The sequence below is a fragment of the Elgaria multicarinata genome, chromosome 13 (assembly GCF_023053635.1).
Source record: "Elgaria multicarinata webbii isolate HBS135686 ecotype San Diego chromosome 13, rElgMul1.1.pri, whole genome shotgun sequence".
In the NCBI taxonomy this organism is placed as follows: domain Eukaryota; kingdom Metazoa; phylum Chordata; class Lepidosauria; order Squamata; family Anguidae; genus Elgaria; species Elgaria multicarinata.
Genome location: NC_086183.1, coordinates 29,115,468 through 29,132,186, shown reverse-complemented (window position 1 = coordinate 29,132,186; position 16,719 = coordinate 29,115,468). Strand labels below are relative to the sequence as shown.

The 16,719-nt window shown below is 46.8% G+C and overlaps 1 protein-coding gene across 2 annotated transcripts in view; it reads right to left on the bottom strand.

Moving 5' to 3' along the window:
• NECTIN2 (nectin cell adhesion molecule 2) overlaps positions 1–16,719 on the bottom strand; it is a 98,133-nt gene that overhangs the window by 7,089 nt on the left and 74,325 nt on the right. For both annotated transcript variants that reach the window (XM_063140022.1, XM_063140024.1), the window contains exon 6: positions 803–947. In XM_063140022.1, coding sequence (XP_062996092.1) covers positions 803–947 — 145 coding nt within the window. The remainder of the gene's footprint in view (positions 1–802; positions 948–16,719) is intronic.

The following is a 16,719-nucleotide window of genomic DNA, read 5'->3' as shown; positions in this document are numbered from 1 at the left end:
CCACACTAGAGGCTTTCAAGAGGCAGCTGGACAAGCATCTGTCAGGGATGCTTTAGGGTGGATTCCTGCATTGAGCAGGGGGTTGGACTCGATGGCCTTATAGGTCCCTTCCAACTCTACTATTCTATGATTCTATGAAAGTGGTATGGAAGTGGTATAAAAAAGGCAGGAGCCACACTACTGCTTTGTAGCGGTATTGAAGTGCACTGACAACTATTGGGACCCATTGATACATACCATATATACTGCTTTCATACCACTTTCATAGTGTTATATCCTGCTTGGTGTAGATGTGTCATGAGCCCTAACAGTTGTCAGTACCACTATAAGGCAGTAGTGTAGATTCTGCAGTGCACTTCAATATCACTATAAAGCGGTAGTGTGCCTCTTGTCTTTTATATACTGCTTTCATACCGCTTTCATAGTGGAATATCCTGCTTGGCGTAGATGAGCCCAGAGTGTGTTTCAGCCTAGATCCGCTGTTATCACATAGAAACTGGAATGGGGCTGATCCTAAGAAATCCGAAAAGGGGGACAGACGAATGCAGGAGGAATGCAGAAAACACGCCCCCCCCCCCCCTCCGTTGTGTATCTTGCTGTTGCTCCTCTTTCCGAAGGCTTTTATCTCCCCAGAGCTCATTTCCAGTATTGAAACTTGGCTGTAGGGGAAAATGCCCGGGTGGGGGGGAAGAAGAGGCTGTAGGGAGAGATGGGGTGGGGAAATTCTGCACTTCTCGTCTGCCCGCCCCCCTGCTCACCCCCACAGGCCTCCTCCCCAGAGCAAACCCAGTCGGTCACTCACTCGTCCTCCTCGCGATCCGTTCGGTTCTTCTGTTGCTGCCGGCAGATCAAGATGCCGGTAGCCAGCACAGCCAAGGCCACGATGGCTGCGATGAGGCCTCCGATGATGCCGCCGGTGGTGCCCGCTCCATCCATGCTGGGCTTATCTGGACCAAAAACACAATCACACAGAACAAGAGGGCCGCTCCGTCAGCTGGGCTAGAGAGCCTTGCAAACGTGTGACGCGCGACAGGTGGCTGCCACGGGCAAAGGAAAGGTCTGTGTTGAGTGGGCCTGGCAGGCACTTTGCAAAGCAGACCTGGGAGCCGACAGCAATGCAATTAGCAGCCCCCCCCCTCTGGGGTCACCCATTGCCTCGTGTGGGACCGTTTAGCCCATCATTACAAATAAACAAAAATTAAATCCCTGCACCCAGGGTGGTGCTAATGGTACAACACGAAAAAGTGGATTCGGCGCCCTGTATGACTACATTACATGCTTTTTATATGCTACATTATATGTTTTTAGACGCCAGGTGAAGACCTTTTTATTCTCCCAGTATTTTAACAGTCTATAAATAAATTTTAACTTGGTGTTTTAAATTTGTAATTTTGCATTGCTGCTGTTTTTATCTGGTTGAGCTTTTATATTGTATTTTGTACTCTGGTTTTATACTGTTGTTTTATACTTCGGATGGTTTTAATTTTTGCGAAGAACCGCCCAGAGAGCTCCGGCTATTGGGCGGTATAGAAATGTAATAAATAAATAAATAAATAAATAAATAATACAAAGTAAGCACCTGATTTGTCTTTGCTTTGTGCAATTGATCCTGCTGCTGTAGGTTGTGGCGGACAGGTAAGAAGACCTATAAGGCAGAGGTAAGGAAAACTTTCTGGCTCTAGGGAAGGGTGTTGGGGGCTGCATACCAGCAGTGAGTGGGCCCGGAACCCAAAGTGAGAGGGGTCACCCACTCGCACACCCATCCAGTGGAAACTGGTGGCTCTGATGTCCATGGGGCAGTGAATCTGCTCTGGGTTTCAGTCCGAACAAGTCAGAACTCTAAAGCAGTGGTTCCCAATTATCTAAGTACTGTGGACCCCTTGTTTTTCAAATGCCAAGCCATGGACCCCCTACTTTTGAAAATTTTGTTACCTCTATGGTAGTTACCTGTACGAAGCAATTTTTTGGAGAAAATAAGGGGTAGCCCCTAATAAGCAAAGGATTTTAGGGATACTAAAAAACAGACCATAAAATTTGTGATATTACCACGCAAAAATGACAATGATTTGGTTAGGAATTTAAAGACGAATTTAATTTTACTAATATCTAGTTTACAATTGAACAAATTATGACATGTTTAGCAGCTACTAAACCTAAATGTGATGGGAGAAATCATGCCTCTTTTTGTCCCGAACAATCCCTTCCACATCCGGTTCAATATTTCCTACTTTTAATCTCAAATCTGGATCAACATCGAGCCGATTTCTATGCTTGTTCTTCATATAACAAAATGTCGAAAATGTTTGTTCACAAAGATATGTGGAACAAAAGGGAACTAGATGTTTCAAAGCTTTTTCACCTCTTATAATCAGGAAAAATTGGTCCAGTCTATATTCTTTGAAAAATGATTTCAATGAACCATCACAAGTCACGTCAACATGCGCATCTTGTTCTTCCGCAGAGAGAGTTGTTAGTTGTTCATCACCACATTCAAAAGGATTCCTTTTCCATGAGTTTTCAGGATTAGATGCAGGGAAGTAATCTCTGAAGCTAGTCGCCAAATCACGCAGGTGCTCAGAGATGTTATATTTTACTTCTGGTAGGAATTCGTCATCAGTGGACTCCAGAAATGAATGGTGAATACGTGAATGGTGCTACGGACCCCCTGGGTGGGTTACGTGGACCCCCTGGGATCCACGGACCACCAATTGGGAACCACTGCTCTAAAGGAAATGTGACCTCAGACAGCTCTTTTAGAGTTCTGACTAAAACCCAAAGTGGATTTACTGCTCCACTGCACCCATCCATCCACACACACACACACACACACACACACACACACACACGGTTATTATTTATTTATTATTTTATTTACAGTATTTATATACTGCTCCCCATTCAAAATTTCGGAGCGGTGTACAAGATAAAACTAAACAAAAACAGAATAAAACACCTTACAACAGGTTTTTAAAAGCAAAATGAAAGGTGAACTGTGAACTGTGAACTGTGGCTGGTCATTAAGGAAAGGCTTCCTGGAACAATGACTTTTTCAGGAGGCGCCGAAAGGAATACAAAGTTGGCACCTGCCTGACCTACAGAGGCAGGGAGTTCCATAGGTTATAAGGCCATTAAAGTTAAGCCTCCAATTATTAGAAATTTCATTCAGCAATAGCTGTTCCTGAGATTTCAGCCAAGCGTGGTTCAGGTCTTCTCTAGCATATCCTCACAACCGTAACAGCTAGGAAGTTCCCATTCTTCTAGAGAGGAATTTCAAAGGGAAACTCTCAACGTGAAATAGCAGAATTGCAACTAATAGCAGAGCTTGACTCTGTTTACAGAGGTCTCTCGACCTGTTGCAGAAATCAACAACAAAGTAGTCTTGTGGCATGTTCAAAAGATGTAACAAATTTATTATGGCAGAATAAATGCCTCCAGACTCTTTAAAGTTTGAGTCTGTCTGTTTGGGCTTGATTAAAAACAAGGTTTTCCTGCCCCACTAGAGGTAATAATTAACTTAGCAATGCTAGAACGGCAGGCTAAGCACCAGTTACCAGCGTTGTAAATGGTCACTGTGCTTATTCTGTATACATTTAAGCTGAAATTTAATTTTTAGTCAGTGCTTTTTGCACTACTTTTCCATTTGACCACTATTTTCTATTATTTCTCCACAGGGGTGTGTGTGTGTGTGTGTTTGCGTTCTTGCAAACAAAGGATAACACTTTATGCAACTCATGACATGGACTCTAGTCAAAGAAAGGCTATGCCATAATTTATTTACTCATCTTTAAGCTGCCACAAGTTGCTTTCTTTGTGGCTTCTGCTGAATTGGGCTATATATTTACTGTGCATGCGCGCGCACACACACACACACACACACACACACTTTGCTTTGAAGTCCGATTCAGAGCTTCTGGTCCAGATCCGACTTGGGTCACTTCGGGCCCAGGTCGACCCGCTTCACATCCAGATCCGAAGCGAGATCCAGTCACCCGAAGCGTGTTGGTTGCTGTGGGTTCTTGGGCTCCCACCGAGTGGCTGCTTGCTGGGCACTCAGGAAAGCCAGGCACAAGGGTGGACCTGGAGTCCATCAGACTCCCCCACCTTGTTTGCCCCCCCCAAACCCAGAGCTGCTTCCCCCCGTCTGCCCGTAGGACTTACCTGACCTGTCTGGCAGCTGCCCTTTCTTAATGAGAGCTGCCATTTCAAATGAAAATGGGGGCGCTGTCATTTCCTAGATCTAACGTCATAAACTACGGTGGCCGTAAAGGGCCATTTTGGTTCAGATTCGGGGTTTGGGCTCGAAGTGGTGCACGGTCCTAATGTATGCATCCCTGAGTCAACCCCCGAGCACAGGGCCAGCGTCAAGGGTGGGCATGATCAGGCACTTGCCATGGCCTCCCACTCCTGCAGAGGCCCATTGGTTAGCACGGCCCAGAGTTACTCCTCCTCTTCCCCCATTGCTTGTTCACCTGCCCCTCACTCTGGCCCAGATCACTGTGGTGGTAAGAAGGAGGAGTGGGAGATGCCACGGCCTCCTTGCTCCCTGGCTCTCTGCCTGACAAGAAAGCAAGTAGTAGCAACGATAAGGAAGAGAGGCGGGGGCTACCAGGAGGAGGGCCTTCTCTGCTGTGGCACCCTGGCTTTGGAATGAGCTCCCTAGAAGGGTTCGCCTGGCACCTACGTTATACTCTTTTCGACGCCAGGTGAAGACCTTTTTATTTCCCCAATATTTTAACAGTTTATCACCTTAAGTCTTTTTTACTTTGCTGTTTTAAATCTGCATTAATCTCTGCCTTGCTACTCTGCTTTATCCTGGTTGCGTTTTTATAGTGTGCTTTTATACTGTTGCTCGTTTTATACTTTGAGAATTGTACTTCGTGGCTTTAATTTCTGTGAACCGCCCAGAGAGCTTTGGCTATTGGGCGGCATCGAAATGCAATAAATAAATAAATAAATAAGGAGGATGAAATCGCAGCTGGTGACCATGGCAGTGAGAAGGTAGATTCACTGAAGGCAAGGCCCCATTGAGGGTGCCTGACCCCAAGGGCCCTCCGAAACCTGGAACCGGCACTGCTAGAGGAGGACTCGAAGTGGCGCGGGGTGTGGATTGGGTTTGCTTGTCTTTCATTTTAAATCTTCGGCCACTAGGTGGTGCCTTAATCCTGCGCTGCAGATTAGCAACTGTGGGTTAGGATACCAGTGGGGTTTTCTGGGAAACTGTGCTGACATGATTCATCTCACGCAGAATGAGGAACTATACGCAGACCGGTTTCGGTGGTCCCTCTACAGTTTCAGTCAGTGGAGGCTGGTGGCTCCGATGTCAGCAGGGCCGTAGATCCGCTCCGGGTTTCAGTCAGAACCAGTCAGAGCTCTAAAGGAGCACCTTGGATAGATCCTTTAGAGTAGGGTGACCCTATGAAAAGGAGGACAGGGCTCCTGTATCTTTAACAGTTGCATAGAAAAGGGAATTTCAGCAGGTGTCCTTTGTATATATGTATATATTTGTATATATGGAGGACTTGGTGAAATTCCCTCTTCAACACAACAGCTGCGGAACTATACTAGAGTGACCAGATTTAAAAGAGGGCAGGGCACCTGCAGCTTTAACTGTGGTGATGAAGAGGGAATTTCACCAGGTTCTCCATATATACAAATGACACCTGCTGAAATTCCCTTTTCAATACAACTGTATTGAAAACTGTAAAGGAAACTGTACAGGAGCCCTGTCTTCCTTTTCATATGGTCACCCTACTTTAGAGGTCTGACTGGTCCTGACTGAAACCCGGATTCATCGCCCCCACTGACATCGGAGCCACCAGCCCCCACTGGTTTATATATATATATATATATATATATATATATATATATATATATATATATATATAAAAATTTTATTTTCTACAATACTTAAACATACACCAGTACAATTAAAGCAAAAACAACATACTACATAAATGTTGAATAACATCAATATCATCTCTATATAACATAATTAACTTAACATATACGTGCACCCCCCACCTCGGGATCTCATTCCTGATTCCAAAATCTCATACTTTCTTCTACTGGTGGTTTCCCACTTCCCTTAGAAAACACAAATATTAGGAACTGTTTCCAAATTCCTTCAAAATCATTTGTTTTAGCTATACCTCTTCTCCATTTAATATTACAAGTCAATTTATCATTAATAGCTATATCCCATACTTCTTTGTACCATTCTTCAATAGAATATTCCCCTTCAATCTTCCAGTTCCTAGCTACAATCAATCTTGCTGCAGTCAGCAAATTCGTTATCAATTCCTTAATTTCTTTTTTACATTTTAAATCTTCAAATAGTGACAGTAATGCAACTTTTGGTGTTCGTTCTATCCTCATTCCCACAATTTCTTCAATCTCCAAAAACACCATCTTCCACAATTTTTGTACATATTTGCATAACCCCCACTGGTTTCAGGGACTGGACCTTTAGAAAATGTTGATCACGAGGATGGGAGCAACGCACCGTTACCATCTGAGGGCGGCCCTTCTAGGTACCTGTGAAGATCGTTTAAAATAATGAGCTCAAAGGAATGAAGAATGGGCCTGCTGGAGACAAAATTCCAGGGATCCAGGTCCAGCACTAAAATCAGAAATCTAGGGATTAGAGTTGGGTGGTTCAGAAACGTCAGGATAACAGATATGCCGCTGTTGTACCCTGTGAAAGCAGGAAGTGGTGTTGGCCGCAAGATTTAGCAGCCAGAGAATCTCGGCTTTTATGGTTTTCTCTTCTTTCCTTGATTGAAATCAAGTTTCTAACTCCTAAGGCTGCAGCAACGGCGGAAGAACTCTCAGAAGGCACAGATCGGGATTGCCCCCAGCAAAGGGTCCTGTGCAGTCCTTTGCCTTCCGCAGTGATTAGCAGGAGCAAAATAAATTATGCAAAATGGAGACATATAGAGGCGAATGAGCTCAACGTGCATTATTCATACCCGTTGAAATGTGCAGCTTTTCTTTGGCACATTATTATTATTCTTTTCTTAAAGTACAAGAAATGTATGTGGCCTTGAGAGTGAATGCTGGGATTTCACTTTTCAGCTCTTTCAAGACAGTGAGGCCTAATGGCTGCAGTTTGTGGTGTGCGGGGTGGGGATGGGAGGCACCAATTTACATCAGCATTCCTGGGTTACAGGCCCTGCTCTAAGAAAAAGCAAGGGGTCTGCCGTTAAAACCATCAACCTCCATTAGTATAATTGTGCATATATTACAAGAGAGTGGAGCGAGTAGTCATGCTGAATGAACAAACACAGAGTCCAAGCGAACCTAACCTGTAGCGAAGAGGTGGGCAGAATGTAGATCTTCAGATATATATATATATATTTGGACTTCGACTCCCAGAAGCCTCTGCCAACATGGCCAATGGTCAGGAAAGCTGGGAGTTGATGTCCAAAACATCTGGAGATCTACTCTCTGCCCACCCTTGCTCTCGGGCAGCCTTCCTCAAGTTGGACTACAACACCCACCATCCCCAGCCAGAATGTTCACTGGCCATCCTGGCTGGAGATATTGGGAGTTGTCCAACCCAGCTGGAGGCAGTTTGTGGAAAACATCCTGGCTTGATCCACCAGATGCCAGAATCTTATGGCCCTCGAATCAGGGAGCCCGTCAGTGAAGGGGCAGCAGAGACAGTGTGCTCTTCTGCACGTCACTAGAGGACTGATAGGCGCTGCGTGCTCTTCTCCCTTCTCTTGCAGTGAAAACTCCACCAGGACTAGAACCTTTGCTCGTTAACGCAGGTATTTCTTTTCTTTAAAATATTTTTAGGCTCCCACTTGTTCTGCATTGTTCTGGCCCTTTGAAGCCCAGTGGAGGAATTTGTAGATAAAAGCTCAATTTTTATGTTCTTTTCTCTTTTAAAAAACGGAGGAAAAAACTGTAACTGTAAGCCAGTCTAAGCCTTAGGGATAAGAGGAGATATAAATGGTACTGTATAAGAAGTAATTATGAATATGAAATCTGATTTGCCTCTTGCCTCTTCGCGTCATCTGTAACATGAGGATAATAATACTGATCTGCTTTACAGGGCTGTTGTACGGACAGCTGTGATCACGTACGTGAAGCATTTTGAATATTGTTAGGGTTTACAAGAGACCAGAAACAATTGACCTGTCCCACTCCTGTGCCTTTAATAGCATCCTGGTGTGCAGGTATTAGCAGGTGAGGCTTTTCACAGTCTGACAGTAAGCCGGTTAATACCTGCAGATCAAGCTGCTGTTAAAAGCACAGGAGCACATGCCAGTTTTAAAAGTTGGCAATCCTAAGCATATTGAAAATGATAACCATTATTTACTATACAGTCCTCATGACCCATCAGAAAATGTGAATCACTTTCTAGAGCCAGGGCAAGTATGGTGTGAAGACTAGGGTGACCCTATGGAAAGGAGGACAGGGCTCCTGTAACTTTAGCAGTTGGGTAGAAAAGGGAATTTCAGCAGGTGTCCTTTGTAGGCCTGGTGAAATTCCCTCTTCATCTCAACAGTTAAATTATTATTATTATTATTATTATTATTATTATTATTATTATTATTATTATTTATTTATTTATATAGCACCATCAATGTACATGGTGCTGTACAGAGTAAAACAGTAAATAGCAAGACCCTGCCGCATAGGCTTACAATCTAATAAAATCATAGTAAAACAATAAGGAGGGGAAGAGAATGCAAACAGGTACAGGGTAGGGTAAGCAGGCACAGGGTAGGGTAAAACTAACAGTAGAAAGTAACAGTAGAAGTTACTTTCTACAAGAGCGCTGCACTTTTTTTTGTATCTGCTCAAGAGGGCTAGGCTCCTGCAGCTTTAACTATTATGTTGGGGAAGGAATTTCCCCAGGTGCTGCATGCATACAAAGGACACCTGCTGAAATTCTTTCAGTACAACTGTTAAAGATACAGGATCCCAGTCCTCCTTTTCATACGGTCACCCTAGTGAAAACCCTTTATTTCCAGCAACGTCCACCTTCGCCCTGCCTCTGTGTAGGGAAAGGCCCAGAGGCATGTGCGGCGCAAGCCCAAGGAGTGAAACACAGCCCACTCTGTGCCATCTTTTCACTGCCAGCTTGGCGTGTTCATCCACCTACTGATCCTCTCCTCAGCTCTCCTGGGAGATCCCATAATTACACAGCCCCATACATTATGCATGGGCAAGCTGGGAGCAAGTGGAGGCTCATGGCCTCTTTCGCAGCAGCAGCTCAAAATTATTATTTTTAGGTTAAAAAGGAAGATTTCCAAAGGAACCTTTTGACGACAGCTTTGCTGTCAAGAAGCCGGGCGGCAGCCAGGAATACCAAATCCGGAGGGGAAGAAGAAACCCTACAACCTCGGCGGAGTACAAAGGAGAGAATGCCGTCTGTGGTCAGGGTTGCCCTGTGTCTTACAGCGAGAGGAAGAAGAGAAAAAGAAAGATTGAGTGGGAGGGCGGGATGGAGGGAGGGAGGGAAGGCGAGAGAGGGAAGAAATGTTGGAAGACGTAGAAAGGAGGAAACATTTTTCATACTAGCAAAGGCTTAAAGGATTAAGACTGTTTCAAGCTTAGAAATGCAGAGGACAGCAGAAGAATATGACGGGCACGCATCCGGAGTATGAAATTAGAAGATCACAAAAACAAGACTGCAAGTTGATCAAGCCCCCACCCCTGCTCATCCACCTCCGCTCGCACAACAGAGTCCTTCACAAACAACATCTCACCCACAGTCAGGCTGCAGCCATAGCACAGTCAGAGACCAGGAGCAAACGAAAGCGTCAAAGATTTGGGGTCCTCTGGGCAGCTGGATCTAAGGGGTCCCCTTTCATATGTTCAGAGGCACGGCTGGTGGGGGACAGAAGGAGGGGGTGCTATTTGGGATGGGTGCTGATGGGTCGGGGACATTGCATGTTCGTACAACCTAGCCAGGCCCTGCCAGAACTAAAAGAGTGCCCCAGCAAGGCGGGGGGGGGGGGGGGGGACGACGACGACGGACATTTTGGGCAAGGTCCTCGCCTAGCACCATGTAGGAATTTAAGTTTAGCTGCGGTTTTATTTCACAGCCGAGGACACTTTACACAGGCTCTGTTTTAGCTGAGTCCTTCCAACCCTCGTCCTATTGGGAAGCCCTGGTTCTTGCTTTTCTGCCCGCCTGCATGAATTGAATAGCGCAGTCACTTTAGTAGATTCACACATTTATTTAAAAGGCATCCTGACAAAAGTAAGCAATAGGTACTGAGCTACTTTGTGGCAAAGTTTAGAACAGGAGGAAGAAACGAGCCGCCCGTTTTACCCATCACAGAGACTTTTAATATCTTGCATTCCCTTAAATATCGCACTCAATGTATCAGGCTTGGTCACCCTGGGTCTTGAAACGTAATTGGCTTTCCTACCTATGCTATTTTGACCGATTCTCATCACTCTCCAACGACGTCACTTGTTTTGATGGCCATTTCTGTCCTCAGGAAGTCCTCTAGACCTTTAGACCACGAACCCATCTGCTTTGCTTCTTTTGTACATGTTTCTCAGCTGCTTAAGTCAGCAAATGACTTGTCCTTGTACCATTCTGGGTTCTTCCAGTTATGACCTTTCCATGCCATCTTATGCCAACTCCAGCTTTTCTTGTGGTACAGCTGCGCTATGAAGCTTTGCAGTAGGCCTTTTGAGCGATGCTAAACCGTGGCATGCTGGCAATACGATGGACACGAATCAGTTCTGTAATTTGTAGAGGATATGGGCTCATCTGCACCTGCCATCCTTTGGGGAGGGACGATCACAGAGTTTTCCACTTCCGGGATCGTCCCTTGGGGGCCCCACGCCAGCGAGTTGTCCCAGAAGTAAAGAGGGACGTTCCGGGGCGCCATTTCTTTTTTAAAAAGAGGAGACATTTGTGCAATTGCACGGGCGCGATCCTGTGCAAAGGAACGACTTTTTAAAAACAACAACAACACAACAAACTCGGCACTGGACGACGCCAAGCGCCATCCCAAAGATGGCAAAAATGCTCTCCCCCTCACCCCTGATGCCTCCGGACTCCCCCCCCCCATCGCACAGCTCCGTGCCCGTTTCTTGAGCCCCGCTACTCGTGGGCAAGAGGGAGGACCCCGGGAGGGAGCGCCAAACCACCTGCGGAGCTCGGGATGGTCCCGAGATTGTGGGGAAAAAACAGGGAGAAAGTAGCCCCAGCTATTCTGGGAAAACAGACTGCTCATCTCCGGTTCACTCCAGAATCAGCTGTGGGTCACCTGGACATGCATGGACGACCTCGTGATCACCCCGGGATAAACGGCACGTGTAGACAAGCCCTATATGTGTGTGTGTGTGACTATTTTTGTCCATATGTTTTAGGACCTCCCTTCTCCTTCATCAGGACCAAACCCTGCACTGCCTCTGCCCAGCTTGGGTTCTGTGCCAAGTGAAAGATGTCCCTGCTGCTGTTGCTCTAGCAAATTAGACTCCCCCCCCCTCCACAGTCTCTACCTGCCCACCATTGTAAGGTACCATGTGGCAAATGGTCCTGTGAATTGACCCAGGAGTGAAAGGACGTTGGTAACATGTACCGTGGTGCCATTCTTCAGTGCTCCACCCCCCCTTTTTTTTAAAATAATCCCATCAGCTTTTGGAGCACACCTTGCCTCTCGGACTAGGCATCATGACATCACAGGACACCATGAAAGAGGCAGAGCTTGCTGTAGAAAAGGGGTGGAGCTGGTTGAGGAGTCAGACCATGGGCCTATCTAGGCCAGTGTTATCAACACAGACTGGCAGCAGCTCTTGAGGGTTTCAGGCAGGGTACTTTCCTCGCCCTACCTGGAGATGCCAGGAATCGAACCTGGGACCTTGTGCATCCAAAGCAGGCACTCTACTACTGAGCTAGAGCTCCTCTAGATTCCCACAGGGCTAGGCTGATGGTACAACCATGGGGCTCTCAAGGTGGTTTTGTTTAGGGGTGTGCATGGACCCCCCACTCCGCTTCACTTTCAGATCCGCCATTTTCGGATCGGGCCGCTCCGCCCCGCCCCGCCCCCACTCTGCCTATGCCCACTCCGCTCCGCTCGGAGCTCCGGATCCGGATCGGAGCTCCGTTTCCCCCCCCATAGGCGGGCGGCGATGGCGGCAGAGCCCGGTAAGGGACCAAGGGAGAGGGGGACCTTACCTGCCTCCGTCCGCGGTCCGTCGCCGTCTTCAATTGAGCCCGTGGTTCCACCAGGAAGTCTGGGCCGCAAGTGCGGCCTAGACTTCCTGGTTGAACCGCGGGCTCAATTGAAGAAGCCAAGGGACCGTGGACGGAAGCAGGTAAGGGAGAGGAGGGGGGGTTTACCGGGCCCTGCCGCCGTCGCCGCATGGGCGACAGCGACAGTGGCAGGGCCCGGTAAACCCCACTTACCTTTCCAGCAGAGCTCCGGATCGAGGCGAAGGATCCGCCTTCACCTCGATCCTCTTCGCCATGCTCCGCTGGCCCCCCAATCCTCTTCGCCTCCGCCTTAAGGGGAGGTGAAGCACCCCGCTCCGCTTCTAATTCTCCGGTCCGATTAGAAGCGGAGCACATCCCTAGATTTGTTGTTGCTGCTGTTTCGGTTGTGTTTTTATCGCTCTTAATATTGTGTCGGTTTTCTGTGTTTTATTGTCGTGTGCCGCCTGGAGAGCCCCATGGTTGTTCCATCAACCTAGGCCGATGGGAATCCAGATTGTGCCGCCTTTAGTTTTAAATAAATAAAACTAAAAAGGTGTGTCGTTTTACTGCCATTTTCTAGAGCTGCAGGGTGGTTCCCTTCCGTGTTCTGATTTGAAACGCTGGAGCGCTGGGCACGTTCAGATCGTGCCAAGCACCTGTCAGGTATGACTCAGAGAAGCCAGCTGGGATGGTGTTTGATGACTGCGCCATCGGGATGGTGCAACCGATAAACAATTTTGCATTGCAAGTGCTTATCATGACAGTCCTCCCCCAAAAGAGAAGCCGAAAATGCAGGTAGCTGCGTTGATCAATATCGACAAACTCGTGCTAGCAGGCCTTTTGTAAAGCCGATAGGTCATAATGTAGCCATCCAAGACCAGGCCACCCCAAAACACTTTGCATTACAACAAGGACAGCTCACAACAAGGTCCCCATCCGCTGCAACCCTGGATCAGGCCAATGGGAGTTTGCTCCGTGACGTCCGAACTCAGACACTGTGGGTTAATCGTAAAGAACCACAGTTAACCGAACGACGAATTGCAGGTTAGGATTAGTGGCACACAGCAAATCGTGAGATTAGGATTAACAGCACGGCGTGGTAATCAGGAGTTTAATTAACCCATGATTTGCTGCTGCAGGTGCAAAAACCTCCCATTTTCTGACTTGACTTGACTTCTGTACGTGTTAAATTTCTGCTTTCCGGAAGTTACTAGGGGTGATCCTGCAAAGCTTGTTGGACTCCAACCTCCGTCACTCCTGCCCACTGGCTATTCTGGCTGTGGATGATAGGAGTTGGAGTCCAACTACCTCTAAAAAGCTATCAGTTCCCCACCCCTGCCTTAACCATTGGGGGGGGGGGGATATGCAGCGTGCCCCATTTTGAGAGACTAGGAGTCTAATGTCCCATTTTCAGATTTTTCTAGTAAACCGTGCCTTCAAGCTTGTGTGTGTGTGTACGTTTTAGGGTCCAAGCATGACTGGAGGTAGCCCAACCATTATCGGAAGAAGCAGTGAATGCCTAGAGCCTTATATACTGCTTCCTGTCGTGCAGACTGAGGTTTTGGGAAAACAAGCTCCTTCCAGGATGGATCCCTGGGTTAGTTTGGATTCAAATGAGGATGAAAGCAAGGCCTAAGTACACCAGCCCAACAGGTAGGGCTGGAGAAGGTCATCTACGTTATCAGCAACAGTAATCCACTTTATCAGTCCTGCAAATATCCGAGAGGTACATTCAGAAGGGAACTGGCTAGGGAGTTTTCATAGGACTTGGTGGCGGTGCATGAGCAAGCCAAAGGAAAGGTGAGTCAGGGCTGAGCTGTGCCTTTTGAAATCGCACTGTGGTCACTGAAAGTTGGGGCGGGAAGAGGGAGGGGCTGAGAGCGAAACCGCTCTTGTTCAGGGAAAGAGACGGATTTCGAGAGAAGGAAAAGCGGAGGGGGGGAAAGAGCTGGAGTCGTGTTTTTCCTATCTGAGCCACGGGAGGTTCAAATTCCAAACAGATGACGACAACATGTGTACTACCCGGCTACAGCTCGTGCCCTCCCCACACGCTGACGGGCCCCGGCACCAACCCACACTTCACAAAAGACGAGCGGAACATTTGCCCTCCCTCCCGGATTCTCACTCTCAACAGTGCTGGGAACAAAACTTTTATCTTATCTCTGCTGCACCTTTCCCCACGCAAACTCCACTCCCCCCCATCACCATGGAGAAGTCCGGACGGCTCCCGGGCCTAGCCTCAAGAACGCATCAGGAATGACCGCAATAAATCCCCTCCGGCCTGGAGGTGACGCCTAGGGTGACCGTATGAAAAGGAGGACAAGGCTCCTGTATCTTTAACAGATGTATTGAAAAGGGAATTTCAGCAGGTGTCTCATGTATATTTGGGGAACCTGGTGAAATTCCCTCTTCATCACAACCGTTAAAGCTGCAGGAGCTATACTAGAGTGACCAGATTTAAAAGAGGGCAGGGCACCTGCAGCTTTAACGGTTGTGATAAAGAGGAAATTTCACCAGGTTCTCCATATACACAAATGACACCTGCTGAAATTCCCTTTTCAATACAACTGTTAAAGATACAGGAGCCCTGTCCTCCTTTTCATGGGGTCACCCTACTATCTAACCTCCCCATTACATTTTTAAATTCAATTCAAATAAGTTCAATGGGTTGAGAAAACAAAGCAAGGATAACTTGGAAAAGGATCCCAAGTTAGCACACAACTAGCTCGGCCTGGTTGTTCTTTGTCTCGGGCAAACACTAGTTGCTTGTTTTTAAAAGATAAAAAAGGCCTTTCTAGCTGCATTTCCTTAAACAGAAGCTACTCCCTCAGTATCAGCCCCTCCCTTGGGAATCTCTTCACCAGTGTTTACATGAAACTAGACGAAAAAGGAAAATAAGACTGTACTTTCGGCCTCAGAGGAATGAGTTTATGTTACTTCCCAAGAGTCAGCGCCAGGTTGGCCGAAGGAAGCCTGCCGAGCACAGGAGCTCAGAGCATGAATTCTAAGCTGGGAAGCTGTCCACAGCACCCGGAGACGTTTCTTCCTTTTGCTTGTTCTTTTTTTTCTGTACGAAAATGCATAGGATTGCACCCTAAATAAGACACGGTAAATACGTGCATGACAGTTGTAAATACAGTTGGCTACTGCTCTTCTGGCTGAGTCAGTGTCTTTAACAGCTGCACAACAGGCAGAAATTCAACAGGTGAAGTGTTTTCTCTCTTTCTTGCTGTAACTTGGACGGCTTCCAATTGTTGAATTTCTCCCTGTCCTGCAGTCAGTAAGAGGCCTTCTCCCAGAAGTCAAACTCAAGAGTTTGAATCAAGATCTTGACAATGCTGGCCTTTAAAATACTTGAAAGATTTGAGGATGAGAGAGGAGTTTTGTTGCGTCTTGGAAATTTAGCAGGTGGAAACTTTGTTCTCACTTATCTCCATGCCGGGAAAAAACTTCACCTCTGGAGTTTCTAATTCAAGAGCAGGGCCAAAGATACTTAGAATCATAGAATAGTAGAGTTGGAAGGCCATCGAGTCCAACCCCTGCTCAATGCAGGAATCCACCCTAAAGCATCCCTGACAGATGGCTGTCCAGTTGCCTCTTGAATGCCTCTAGTGTGGGAGAGCCCACAACCTCCCTAGGTAACTGGTTCCATTGTCGTACTGCTCTAACAGTCAGGAAATTTTTCCTGACGTCCAGCCGGAATCTGGCTTCCTGTCACTTTAGCCCATTATTCCGTGTCCTGCACTCTGGGATGATCGAGAAGAGATCCCTGTCGCCCCTCTGTGAGGTTTTCAGCCATGACCAGGAATGAACGAGCACCCTAAACGTAAGCATGTGTTGCTGTTTGGAAGATTTCCTACATTACCTGATAAATTGCCAGATGCTGTGACTACATGAGGCTAATTATACACTGCTATCTTGAGTTGTCTATTAATATCTCCCCTAATACAGCACACCATGCTATGAAGAAAGCTGCCTGATTTCTTGTAAGAGGGCTGTTTTTTATATCTACTGAATCACAGCTGAAAGAATTTACGACCCAACTCTGGTGCTCATCTATTGGGTGAGCCCATGCAATATTCTTTTTTTTTTAATGCAGGAAGCTTCCTTATACTGAGTCAGACCATCGGTCCATCTAGCCCAGAACTTTCACACTGAATTGCAGCGGCTCTCCAGGGTTTCAGGTAGTTTTTCCTGCCCTACCTGGATATGCCAGGGTTCAGAACTTTCACCATTTTCACTCTCCTAGTGAAAATGGCTTTTCTTTTGTTGTTGAAGTGGCACCAGGCCCTGCCTCTATATGTTATCAAACTTCCCACTGTGGTAGTAAGGAATGACATATAGACCAGCTCATGAGTTTGTCATTGGGGTAATATTTGAACAGGAGATTTCCCTCCTTATACTTTTCAGATATATCTACACTACAGACGTGTATTACTTTTATACTACTTAGTTGTCAACGTCCCCCTCATCCACACTCCTGGAAATGTAATTTGGCAAGCGTGCACAGAGAGATAAATATGATTGTGAGTTGTAGAATAAATACA